General features: G+C 40.6%; 1 protein-coding gene across 1 annotated transcript; it reads right to left on the minus strand.

Moving 5' to 3' along the window:
- Positions 1–1,690: 1,690 nt before the first annotated feature.
- GZMK (granzyme K) lies at positions 1,691–11,186 on the minus strand. Its single transcript, XM_043887588.1, has 5 exons — positions 11,061–11,186; positions 10,643–10,790; positions 4,982–5,132; positions 3,953–4,222; positions 1,691–2,090 (listed from the first exon to the last, which is right to left on the minus strand). The coding sequence occupies exons 1-5, from the start codon at positions 11,119–11,121 to the stop codon at positions 1,929–1,931; spliced, it is 792 nt and encodes a 263-aa protein (XP_043743523.1). The 5' UTR covers positions 11,122–11,186; the 3' UTR covers positions 1,691–1,928.
- Positions 11,187–13,949: the final 2,763 nt, after the last annotated feature.

The following is a 13,949-nucleotide window of genomic DNA, read 5'->3' on the forward strand; positions in this document are numbered from 1 at the left end:
CTGTAATCACTGGACCACCACAATCAAGGACAGCTAAGACCCTCAAGTGCCCCTACTAAATTGCACCTTGGTCTTCAAGTGTCAATTCATATTGAAGGATTTGTAAAAAAAGAAAAATGCCATGAGATTTATTGTTCTTTTTTGTAAGATGTTATTAAGGATGTTCATTATCAGTGGCTTTCGGATTTGAGCATTTATTAGAATCAACTACACTGCTTTTAAACAATGCAGATTTCCAGGCCCACCTCAACCCTGTTCAATCTGAATCTCTAGGCAAGGAGCCAGAACAGGCTATATTCCAAAACATCTTCTCAGGTTATCCTGATGCCTTTGGTAGAAACATATGAACCATGGCACTATGTCTTTCTTAAGGGGATTATGGAAGACAGTTCTGTTTCTAGCACCAGTGGCTCTACTTCTGGAAAAACAGTATTTTTATTTCTTGGATACTGTAATTCATATAACTGATTGTGTTGATCTCTTTGCATTGTCTCATAGGGCCAAATATGGCTCCTTCTAGCAAAAGTGTAGGGAGGAAATTGTGGTACTTTGAGTATTAACAACATTCCTATGTTCATCTTCTCTTTCTTACTCTCATTTCCTCCTTGTCTCAATTCCTTCACCAAATTACTATTTATTTTAATTAATTAGCTAGTTAATTACATTTATTTACCTTTTGACCCTCTTCACCCATTTCTCTTACTCCTCACCCTCCACCTCTGGCAACTACCAATCTATTCTCTGTATCTGTGATCTTTTAAGATTCCACATATAAGAGAGGTCATTTAGTATTTGTATTTCTCTGTCTGACATTTCATTTAGCATAATGCCCTCAAGGTCCATCTATGTTTTTGAAAATGGCAAGATTTCATTACTTTTTATGGTTGAATAATATTCCATTGTGTGTGTTTGTATGTATGTGTGTGTATATACCACAATTTCTTTATTTATCATCCATCATTAGCCATTTAAGTCATTTCCATATCTTGGCTATTGTAAATAGTTCTGCAATGAACATGTTGTTGTTAACTTGCTAAGTTGTGTCCGACTCTTTGCAACCACATAGGCTGTAATCCTCCAATCTATAGCATTCTCCAGGCAAGAATACTAGAATGGGTTGCCATTTCCTTCTCCAGGGGGTCTTCCTGATCTGAGTCTCCTGCACTGGCAGGCATTTTTTTTACCTCTGCATCACCAGCGATCATTGCAATGAGCATGGGGTGCATATATCTTTTTGAGGTAGTGTTTTAATTTTCTTCAGACAAATATTTGAAAGTGAAATTGATGGATCACATGGTATTTCTATTTTTTTGAGGGAAAATTGTTTTTAATTTCACATTTTTTTTTATTGCAGGTATTTTTATATGTTGCTTTAAATCCTGTTTGGAAGAAAATGTGACATAAAAATAATAAGCACTATCTAAATGTTGTATAAACCTTGATGATTTTTTCTTCACTTGAGCTGGGATGCTTGAATTTAGTGTTTCTTCAGACATGACTTAGCAACTGAACAACACCAATAATTTTAAAAATACAGCTTTAAGAATGATACAGCAGAAATAACATAAACATGGTTGAAAGTGATGCTACAACTGTCTTTTTTAATCATCTTTTTGCCCTTTGTGGGGGTGTAGATTGAGTTGGGGGACATATCATTCCCTGTATCTTATTTCCATATAAGACGAATAGACACTCTTCTAAATTTTATTCAGAATAAAAGCAGCATAGTAGAAACACATCAGTGGTACATGTGAAAAAGAACTTGTATTCCTCAACAAAATCAGTCCTAACAGGTCAGGAGTGGACCCTAACTGTGCTCCACTTTAACTACATTCAAGTACCTGTGCAGGTAAGTTAGCCTGTGGAACACATTATGAAACAAAAATGAAAACAAGCAACTGATAGAGCCAATAAAATCATCTGTAGTCTTAGTCTGCACGAGATGGGGCCACGTTGCTTTTGATCCAAGCTTGGTATTTCCGGGTTAATAGGATGTAGATTCCTGGTTTCTTGGCATCACCACATCTACGACCTCCAGAAACTAAGGCATGAAAGGCACCTTTGCAGATCAAGGGGCCCCCTGAGTCACCCTGGAAAGAAGAAAACGGGCAGATATTTGGCAAGGAGATGTTGAACTTTTGGACCATCAACTGTTAATAACCATCAAATGATTATTATCTGGGTCATTGGTTTCTTTGTGTCCTGCAGAGTGCCTGATACAGCCTCTGAGCAGTATAGGTTCTCTGTGTCTCTCTCTCCATCCAGAACCATGGTTCTGTCCATTTGTCTGTCTGCCTCTTTGTCCATGTCACTGTCTCAAAGACTATGTATATATATGTGTCTTTTAGCAGTCACTGGGACTGTTGAGCTTTATTCATTAAGAAATGGGTAGACAAGGAAGTTTGAAATAATCCACTGAAATAGAAGAAATTTTTTAAATTATGAATTTCATTTTGGTGCTCTTGGGTTTGAAATCAAGTTGCTATTGAGGCTGACAGAAAAGAGCAATGTATTAGAGAAATGTCTTGGTGGCGGGCACTCTACCTTCTCTATTATTTTTTTTTTCCCATTGTCATTGGATTGAACATGGGACTCTGCACATACCCAACACTTAGCAAATACTTGCCCAATGAATAGATCCTTGAAGACTCACTCTGACAACAAGACATGTAACAAAAATTCTGTCAAGGAAAGTGACAAGGTAATAGAGAAGGAAGCCTGGCCTTTCAGATAAGGAGCTGGGTTTTGAATCTAAAGAGCAGCTTTTGTCTCTGCTGCCATGCAGATTGCACTTGGTTGGCCATGAAAATAGAGGTTTGGGGGTGACAATCTTGGGGCACTGCAGTCACACATCATCTTTGAGATCATCAGATCCTCCCTTTAAAAAATGCTTAATATAGTATGTGAATATTTGTTTTTTTTTAAAGTAATCCATCTGTGCTAGGTAGCCTTCATCACCTTTTAACATGGCGGTTTAGTCATTCGGTTGTGTCTGACTCTTTGAGACCCCATGGACTATAGCCCACCAGGATTCTTGGTCCATGGGATTTCCCAGGCAAGAAAACGAGTGGGTTGCCATTTCCTTCTCCTGGGGATCTTCCCTACCCAGGGATTAAACCTGGTCTGCATTGCAGGAGGGTTCTTTACCTACGGAGACACCAGGGAAGTCCTTTTTTTTTTTTTAATGCCTCAAGAAACAAAGATTTTGAAAAACATGACTGATGTTCTTTTAGTTAGTTAGCAGTCAACATTATTTAAGAAACACAGAGTGTTTAATATACATTTGATCTTTTTGCATTTGAATTTTATAAGACCTCTCTATTAATTAGTTTAGGGGCTTACCCGGTGGCTCAACAGTAAAGAATTTGCCTGCAACGCAGGAGATACAGGAGACATGGGTTCAATCCTTGGGTCAGGAAGATCCCCTGGAGGAAGGCATGGTAACCCACTCCAGTATTCTTGCCTGGATAACCCCATGGACAGAGGAGCCTGGTGGGCTACAGTCCATAGAGTCAAAAAGAGTAGGTAGGACACAACTGAAGCGACTGAGCATGCATGCACATATTGATTAGTTTAAAGCCGGGTGGGTCTGGGATTGAGAGATTATTTTCTAGTCACCACTTGTGACCTCAGGTTTGGTAGGCTTTCTAAGGAGGGTAGTACCCCTCAGAGGAAGCCTGTAAAAGTTATCATATGTAGTCCATTACCCTGATTAACAAACATTAATGAGTGCTAACTGTGTGGTTTCACAGGTTCTACCACTTACTTGCAGTGGCAGATGAGAAAGCACAGTGAAGGCTGTGTAGGATGGGGGAGCACCCTTTTGGAGCTGTGATGCTGTGTTCACCACGCCTCTCCTCCTCGCTGCGAGTGTGCAGATAGAGCTTGACTATAGCCCAGCGTCCTGAAATGCCTGTCTGAGTGAGGGATTCTTTGAGTGAGGGATTCTTACCTGACAGGAATCCTTCTGGCCTCTGGCGTCTCCTGCACACAACATGGTTCTAGTTATAATAGGGTTGTGGTTGTAATAATCTCGGCTGTTGCACGTTTTTCGATTTATGACAGTGACAGTGACTTCTCGCAGGGTGTCCGAGGGGCTTAGGCATTCTGGGTCAGTAGCTCCCCAGCCAATAACCTGGCATTTTGTTCCAGCTGTGATATCATTTTTAGTTCTTGGGTGGAGCAGTTGGACATGTCTGTTGAGTATTGCGGCCGTGTGAAGCTGACAGATTAAAAAGAGAATAAATGATCGTTTATCCCCAGTAGTATTTTGTGATTAGTCCGAGCGATGTATGTGTGGTCCCTCTGTTCTCTGAGGGCGTCCTTCTTCTTGAATCTACTTTGGTGGTAGCCCGCAGCTGCATTTGTGGTTGTTGCTTTTCTGAACATGCTCATCATTCCCTTTAGAGCTCAGTGATGCTCAGGGAGGAAGCTTACATAGAGCAGGAATTTTGCCCAGTCTCAAGCCAATTGGCCTTTACTCTGCATTGGATGATTTTCTGTGGAATAACATCCATAGGTCATGACTTTGAGGGCTGGGCTCTTTCCTGCTGGATAGGACCCTTGAGTATGGTCTAGACTGAGTTTGGACTGGACTTAGTATGGTCTAGACTAAGTTGTAACTCACTTCTGTGTCCCTGAAGTCACTTGCTTGGCTCTGTTGTATAAGTGACTTGTACTTTTCACTTGCTAATGAGAAAAGCATTGGGAGAAAAAGCTTGCAGTATGGATCCTTGGGCCTGTTGGGATGTTCTCCTCCCACGTATGTGAACATCAGAGCTGTTTTTCCTTGTATAAACATAGCCCAGGCGTGTTTATGGTACATACTTTTTTCTTTCAAGGCATTAAATGGAGTACAATGAGCCTTAATAGAATATGTCACAACACATCACCTTGAACAGAGGGAGAATGCTAACAAAATGCAACTGAACTGTGAGGTATAAGAATGTTGGAGAAATTGAAGGAACACAATGCTACATACCTTCACCAGCATAATATCATTTGATTTAGGGTCTAATGTAAATTTCGGGAATCGTATGAATTTTTTAATCTCAAATGTTTGCTTGGAGGCCTCATTCTTTGAGAGAGAGTGTGCTCCTAATACCACTTTGGAAGACTGGCTTTTGGCAAACCTAAAAAAAGCAAAAAGAATAGACACACAGAATGATTCCCCCAATCTTCCAGTGGAGAGTAGAAATGGCGGAGAAGCCATATACATACAGGAATAAGGACCAGCTTCACAGTAACCTGTGCAGGATTAGGTGGAGTGACAGAGGTCATGGACCCAATAATGAAAGGATGAAAACAAGGGCCAAATCCATCCCAGTCCAATTCCCCAGCATTGCAGAAGAATTTCAGAACTAGTGCCGAACTGTGGGGGGAAAGAAGGAAGATCCTAAGTGACTGAATTCAAGTTTATTCACCTTCCCAACATTAAATGTTTTAATAACTAAAAGGAAAAGACTCAACTCTGTGTTTCCCTGGTGGCTGAGCAGTAAAGAATCTGCCTGCCAATGCAGATTTGATTCCTTGGTGGGGAAGATCCCCTGGAGAAGGAAATGGCAACCCACTTCGGTATTCTTGCCTGGGAAATCCCATGGACAGAGGAGCCTGGCAGGCTACACTCCATGGGGTTGCAAAGAGTTAGACACAACGGGAGCAACTAACACTTTCACCGCACTTTGGAACCACTTGCATTCTACAAAAATGTCCCATTTTTATGTGTGTTCTCAGGAAACACCCAACTTCGAAGCCTTTTTTGGAAGAAGGAAGGTGATAAAAAAGAATTATATTTGTTTGCATGTAACTGTTTCATTGTCATATGGAAAAGGTCAGGGCAGATTACAATAAACACACACATATCTGATAAACACACATACACGCTGCGCTGTGTTGTGCTTAGTTGGTCAGTCATGTCCGACTCTTTGCGACCCCATGACCTGTAGCCTGCCATGCGGACTCTCCAGGCAAGAATGCTGGCATGGGTTGCCATGCGCTCCTCCAGGGGAATCTTCCCAGCTCAGGAATTGAACCCAGGTCTTCTGCATTGCAGGCAGGTTCTTTATCAACTGAGCTACCAGGGAAGCCCAAACACACACACATATATATAGATGAATAAAGATTAGCAAAAATTAAAAAGAGCACAGAAACATACAGAAAAAAGAAGAAAAGTTTGTTGCAGGTTTGGGGAACCAGTGCGTGACTGTGCTTAAATGGGTTTGTGTATGGTAGGGCTCTGACTGCAGGGAATTAACACTTTGGGGTTTCTACCAAAAGAGTTTGTTTTGGGAATTTCAGCTCTATTTGTTGAAAAATTTGCCTGTTGCAAAATCAGGATGGGGATGAAATTTCTCAAAGGATGTGGATTGGATTTCCTAGGATTGATTCAGACTCAAATTCAGTGTACCTGCTAAATCCAAAACTGTGGAAGGGAAGGATAATATAAAATCCCTGGGGCTACTGATAAAATAGAGAAGACAGATATGTACATAAATAACTAACACAGAAAGGCTGGGAGATATGAATGTGGGATGTGGAAGATGAATTCTGACTAGGGAAAGGGTGCAGAGAAAATGTCTGGTTTTCCTTCATCTTTTACCAATTTCCTTGATTTGTTAATGACTTTGAAGTGTTTTGTTTACTTTTTGTCTCCTCTGGGACATGTGAATACCAAAAACAACCCAAGCAGACCGCAAATGTTTTTTGAATTTTCCGTTTCTAGATACAGTTCAACTGTAATCTGTACTACAAAGGTCAATATTTTCTGCCCACAGGATACCTGGAATTACCTGAGTCCCAGAATCTCACCTCCTTAGCTAAATTCAGGTTGGAATTCCCATGGAGGAGAAGCAACAATACCAGCGTCTCATTTGCACAGCACAGTGTTTCCCTATGGGTGGTCCAAAGACCAGCTTCAGAATCATCCGGAGCTGTTTGGCTGCATGGCAACTTTATAAGCCTCATGCCAAGTCCCTTCAAGCCTCTTAACTTCCTCTGCCAGTCTGCCTTGGCACTGAGCAGTGTTTCTGCTTAGACCCATTCCTCTGGGGTTCCTATTTTTTTGAGGTCTCTTGCATAAGAGAGAAGGGAATGACCAGGCTGTCAGAGATGGGCTATTATGGTTTTATTCTATCAACATGACTGGATCATGAAATTTGTTCCTGAGTGATTACCATGGACCGTACAGATACACAGATATTAATATAGCATTGTTGTTGTTCAGTTGCTAAGTCATGTCTGACTCTGTGACCTCATGGACTGAAGCACACCAGGCTCCTCTGTCCTCCACTGACTCCTGGAGTTTGCTCAGATTCATGTCCAATATAACATTATACCATTAGACAACATTTATTAAATTATTATAGCGTGTCAGGTTTTGTGCTAAACATTTTACATATTTTCCCTCATTTAAACCTCACCATAGCCCTGTGAGGGAGGTATGATGATCATCCCCATTTTGCCGATGAGGAAACTGATGATCAGATATATCAACAGACTTGAGAAAGTCTCACTGATACTAAGCGGAGGCTCCAGGATGCAGTGAAAGTAGGATTAAAGCCCTTTTGGTTTGAACCCAAGGTCTGAATTTGTAACCATTCTACTCTGGGAGCCTTGAGAGATTTGCAATGGAATGAGGCCATATGGAAGGGGTGGAGGTGGGGTTCTATCTATAATATTTGCTGTTAACCAGCAAATTAAGTAGAATGCTTAACGCAGGTGACACGGCTTCCCTTGTGGCTCAGCTGGTAAGGAATCCACCCACAATGCGGGAGACCTGGGCTCGATCTCTGGGTTGGGAAGATCCCCTGGAGAAGGGAAAGGCTATCCACTCCAGTATTCTGGCCTGGAGAATTCCATGGACTATAGTCCGTGGGGTCGCAAACAGTCGGAGTGACTTTCACTATGCAGGTGACATGATGGGGCGAGTGTTCACTGGGAGAAGGCATTGGTAGAGACTCAGAAGACAGTAGGCAAGACTTGGTGACAGTTTTGCTTCTGATAAATTGAAATGCTGAAAATAAGATTATATAAGACATTAATTTTTTCTTTTTGCCAGTTTCCTTTTATAATCAGCATGGCAACTAACAAAGGGGCCTAAGTGAAGAACTTAGTGTGGATGGGTAGTGAGAAGAGAACACCCCAGATTTGGCCTCCTTCACCATTTTGCTGAGAGAGGGGTCTAGTGTTACTAAGTTATTCCCACAGGATACTTGGGAGTACATTTGTGGGAAGCCACCATTGAACTATTTCATAAATATTTTGGATTTCATAAAGTTTAATATTTTTCTAAGCACCAATATGCCTACATTTTTACACCCAAGTGTCCTGTAGAGGAAATCTGAGCCACATATTCTGGAGTTCTTTTAAACTCCAGCCATTTAAAACAATATTTAGCAATTTTTTTTTTAATTCCAAGATTCTTTTTTCCCCATTTTTCAATTTGTGAATGTATTTCTACTGAATCAAGTTCATTTGACAAAATTTAGAATTCAACTTAATAATACTATTTATCTTTGGGTAGTTGGCTATCCACTCCAGTATTCTTGCCTGGAGAATTCCATGGACAGAGAAGCCTGGTGGGCTACAGTTCATGGGGTCGCAAAGAGTTGGACATGACTGAGTGACTAACACTCTCACTTTTCTCCTTTGAGTAGCCCTTTACGGCTTACAAAGGATGTCACATAATGTGCTTTTAGCTTAGCAAAACCCAAAAAACCCTTCTTCTCCAATTTATTTCCCTTTTTTCTATCCAGCATTTGTTCAGCATTTATAATAAATCAAGCTCCGTGTCTGGGGAGGTTATAGTTCATTTGAATGTGTAACCACAAGCATATCTGAAGTGTGCGTATTTGAAACTGAATGAACATTTATCTATGGTCACCCTCTGCCTAACTGATCCCCAGGGGACAAATGCCCTAGAAAGGACAGAAGTGATGCGGACACAAGTGTTATTTCTGTGACAGCAAGAACCCCGCTTAAATGAAGTAGCCATGTTAAGTCAGAAATTAGTGGCTTGCTATTTAGAAATAAAACAGAAGTTCACATAGTTTGCAGGCTTCAAAATTTCTCATTTGTATTCAGTCTCATTAAAATGTGGCAAACAAACAAAATCCCCAAAATATGAAAGCAAGGTCAATTCAGTTGTTTCATTTAGATATACAACTGATGCCTAGAGAGCAAATGATTATGGCTAAGAGGTTCTTAAGTGTGGTGCTGTCATGTTTGTAAGGAAAGGGGAAGGTTCATCTTTTCTTATTTTTTAGCTTATTCAGGCAAGAAGGATAAAGAAGAAATATACAAACAAAAAACAACTCCCCCAAACCAAAACAAGCAAATAAAACAACAAACACCAAAATAGTTTTCTATTGCTTTTCCCTTAGTGATGTTTGCAGCATCCCAGGAAGGGTTTTGGATATTTTTAGCTGAAGTAAGAAGACCCTGGACAGTCCCCTGGACTCCAAGGAGATCAAACCAGTCAATTCTACAGGAAATGAACCCTAAATATTCATTGGAGGGACTGACACTGAAGCTGAAGCTCCCAATACTTTGGCCACCTGATGGGAAGATCTGACTCATTGGGAAAGACCCTGATGCTGGGGAAGTTTGAAGGCAAGAGGAGAAAGGGGCAGCAGAGGATGTGATGATTAGACAGCATCACTGACTCAATGGACATGAATTTGAGCAAATTCCAAAGCACAGAGAAGCCTGGCACGCTGCATTCCATGGGGTTGCAAAGAGTGGGACACGACTTAGCAACTGAACAACAGCAAGGGAATCCTAGAGTGAGAGGTTATAGTCTGTCTCTACAAATACTTTCACTTTAGGTATCCCAGAAAAATAGTCACCCCCTCTGTTTCTGTGTAAATCATCTAGACTTTTTTTTTTTTCACCTAGGGAAACTGTTGCCCCTTATAGCTGTGATTCCTAAACTGTGAACTCTGGGCTTCTGGGGTAGGCAATAAGCAGGCGAGTTAAGGTAAGGGTCTAAAAGTCTATAAGCAAAGCCAACCTATTGCAACTTATCTGTTTAAGTATTTAAAAATATTTAAATAGATAATTTTTAATCCTCAAAACCCCATGAAGCAGTTATGTACTATAATTATTATAACCCATTTTTAAAATAGGGTGCAAAGTCAGGATGTCTGATTTCCCCTAACAAGGTCAGGAACATTGCTGCTTTCAGTTATAACTGTTGCTGTGTTCCCTGGCATTACATGAAGGACTTGAATTTGTCTGTTAGGTTGTCTAGATCTCCCAGAAAAGTAGAACTTCGGGCAGAATCAAGGATGTGTGAGACAGTAAAATCGATTCCACCAATTGGTCAGTTATCACAGAAGCTAAGGATAAATCAGGTAGTGCTAGTGGTAAAGAAACCGCCTGCCAATGCAGGAGACGTAAGAGGCGCAGGTTTGATCCCTGGGTCAGGAAGATTCCCTGGAGGAGAAAATGGCAACCCACTCCAGTATTCTTGCCTGGAGAATCCCATGGACAGAGAAGCCTGGCGGGCTACAGTCCATGGGATCACGAAGAGTTGGACACGACTGAAGTGACTTAGCATGCACAAGGGTAGATCGAATTTTCTCCCGGGAGAGGCGAGCTTGTTTTCTAGGCAACTTGAGGGAACACAGCGAGTAATACTCACCGAGAGTGGCAGTGGGCTGCTGTGAGCACCCACTGAGGATGGATCAGTACTCCTCCGCAGATGTGGTCGCCGCCATACTGCAGGGACGCCATAAATGGCCTGGAGTGAGGGGACACTTCTCTCCCTCCGATAATCTCCATGTTGAAACCTGCCACAGAAAACCAACAGTTAACGGAACAGATCTAAGTGGATTATTTCTCATAATTCTTTTGACAGTCATTGTGTCATTTTTGAAGGTTAAAAAAAATCTTTCAGTCACCTAATAGTGATTATAATTTTACTGATGAACAATTGTATGCTACATTATAGTTTATCGGGATCTACATGGACGTAAACATTATTTTCATTTATAATGCTATAACACAATCACTAGAAACTCATTGAATGCTGACAGGTGGTAGGTATAGGAGATACTTACACTCTGGAGTCATATAAGTCCCGGCTAGTAGGAAACATAGAAAAAAAGAAAACTTAGTCATGTTAGTGGCTTAGATTTAAGAAGCCCAGATGAAATATTCTGACTGTATCCGTGAAGGAAGAAGAGTCTGAAGGTTGAGTTTTGATTTTGCAGATTTAGCCTTCTCACCACAAGTGTTTTGGAGGTAAAGTTTTTCACACCTAAGATTAAAGGTATGTATCAGTTTGGGGAGTTTCAGAATTATGCTTGTAGGACTTTTTGAAGCAAGGTATGTGTGCCATAAAGAACTCATTTCCAGAGTTAACCATTTTCAGTATCTGTATAAGTACTCATCTTATAAATGGTGAGAGAATAAAAATAGTCCAAACTATAAGAACTCAATCAAATTACAGACAGAGTTCAAAGATGTTCATTGCTCTAAAGTAATACTTACTATTTTTCCTGGCAGAAAATGGTGCCTATCATATTTAGTTACTATTTTTCATTTGGACATAGATTTATTACATAGAGAGACATGGAACCTTGCACAGACCATGGTTGCCTTACAATAAGTCTTAACTAAAGCCTGAATATCATCCAGAGAAACCCATATGTTTTGTAGCAAGCTTATTCCTAGACGTGCCATTTTCTCTAAATGTGACCAAATTTGGTTAAATTTTAGTTACATTTTTGGGAGGTTTCATAATGTTATTAAAGGGGAACATTGGCAACATATTTTTTAATTCTGAGTCTCTATTTTACTCATTTTTAATTGAAAATGACCATGTGTTTATCCAGGGTCTTAATAATAATATCTTTTCAAAATCAAGGACTGCACTTTGTCACTCTCCCCAGGAGCAGATGAAATGCATTGCCAGCCTTTCTATAGTACTTTCTCCTTTATTACAAAAGATGTTAGCCTTAAGCTTCCATGAGATTCTGTCTGTGCTAGATGCTGATCAGTAGGGCAGATGTTATCAAATGAATACAGACAGACCAATCAGGTACCACACAGGACCCCAAGCACTTTCTAAAAATACTGACCAAAATTAACCTTTAACTAACAGATCTTATTTTCTTTCTCCTAAAATGTTTGCATCCTATCTTTTATTTTTTTTTACAAAAATAAATTGAAATCCAGAGCTATTTTTCTTGCCAGATTGCAAGACTCCTACTGAATTGTTTTCTAGCAAGATAGTAGGAATAATACTAATAACTATTATACTTGCATGTTCTACATTGAATTTAACAAATGTCTTAAATCTTCCTAAAATTTTCTTTACATGATCATTTATATGTTTTCATATCTTATGTCTGTGTGGAAGGCAGGACAAACTATTCTATCTGTCTTACAATTAAAGAAATTGGCTCAGAGAGGTTAAGTAATTTGCCTAAAGTTACACAGCATATAAGCTGGATCAAATCAATTGCCTGATCTAAAATAAGTTGTATGTTAATAACTATACCACCAGAGCACAAAATATGAGAAATATCCTGTTTGTACTTTATCAGGATGCAGCAACAGTAAAGCTCTCCTGTATAGTAAATAAGAAGAATGGACAAACCCAATGCAGAGTGGTGACTTCCTGTCTCATAGACCTGTGGGTGAGAAACGGAGGAGCCAGATTAAGAAAAGTCACAAACTTAATAAAGCAAACAGCCGTAAGCTCCTGTTACTTTTCAAGTCATCTTTGTCACTGTTGGTGTGCCTCAATGGAGCCCCCATTTTTTTTGCCACTTTTGCAAGCTGTAGAGTGGACGTGATGATGCCAGCTCCTCACTCTATCACGATGATGTTGGGAACTTAAGCAAGATCATGTGTGACATGTGGAAGTGATTTAACAATGAGGAAGAAATGAACTGTGCAAAAGACAAAGCTTTATTCCTTCATTTCTGGTGGAGTGGGGCATGGTTAAAAACATCTCTCAGCTGCTTATTTCTGTGTAGCAGACTAGCATCCACATACATTTTTACAAATTGGTAGGCATTTTCAACCCAGTTTCCAGGGAAGTGGCTGATATTAGGCTTGTTTTGTTGATAAAGACTTGATGGAAACTACCGAGCTAGCAGGTGGCAGAGTTTGTTCTTAAACCCTTAGGTGCTGGCTCCAGGCTGCATGTGGCTTTCAACCTGACCACATGCCTGCTGGGCTTTGAGAAGTTCTGTGGCTTAGATGCTCTAAGAGGCAAGCTGGCTGTGCAAAGGGAAAAAGGATTTAGCTGTATACACTGCAATTAGACACAGTGAGGTTTAATTTAATTGGGAGGACAGTCTCATAACTCTTGTAGCTGACCAGGAAAATTCTGAGAATCATGTCGGTTTACAGTCAAGAGTTACTTGGTTTGGGCTTTAGACTGATGTGTGGGTCAATGGTAACATTTATTATAACATTCAGGATCCTGGATTTGAGAACAGTGGGCTGTGTAACATGATGAGCTCTGAGATCTAATTTATTTCTGGGTGTTGGTTTTTGTTCTGTTGAGTCTGCTACGGGGAGAGCCATGTTTGCTTTGGATGGATTTTGCAGCAGCTGTGCTGGGGCTGAGCAAGTGCGAGGCAGTGCTTCATGCTGGACTGGTTCATGGGTCAGGGGCCTTGAGCTTCTTCGCTGTGCTGTGTTCAGCTGTCCTTATTAGCTGCTCTTGCGGATGCTGATTTTGAGCTTGGGGTTTTTGTTTTCCTCCATCCCTCTTCTCTCTTGACCCTTCTATGTTTTGAGAGACTCACATAGAACAGCTGTCTAGAAACTCCAAAGGCCACGTGTGGTTCTCTCCAATGGGTTCTTATCACTTCATTAGCCACTCCCTCTAAAGCTTTGTCACTCAAAGCATGGCCCTCAGACCTGTGCTGGTGTGTGACCTGTTTAGTAGCCATCCCGGGCAAGAGGAAGACAGAAGCTGAGAGTCAGGG

Source organism: Cervus elaphus, chromosome 25, assembly GCF_910594005.1.
Source record: "Cervus elaphus chromosome 25, mCerEla1.1, whole genome shotgun sequence".
NCBI lineage: Eukaryota > Metazoa > Chordata > Mammalia > Artiodactyla > Cervidae > Cervus > Cervus elaphus.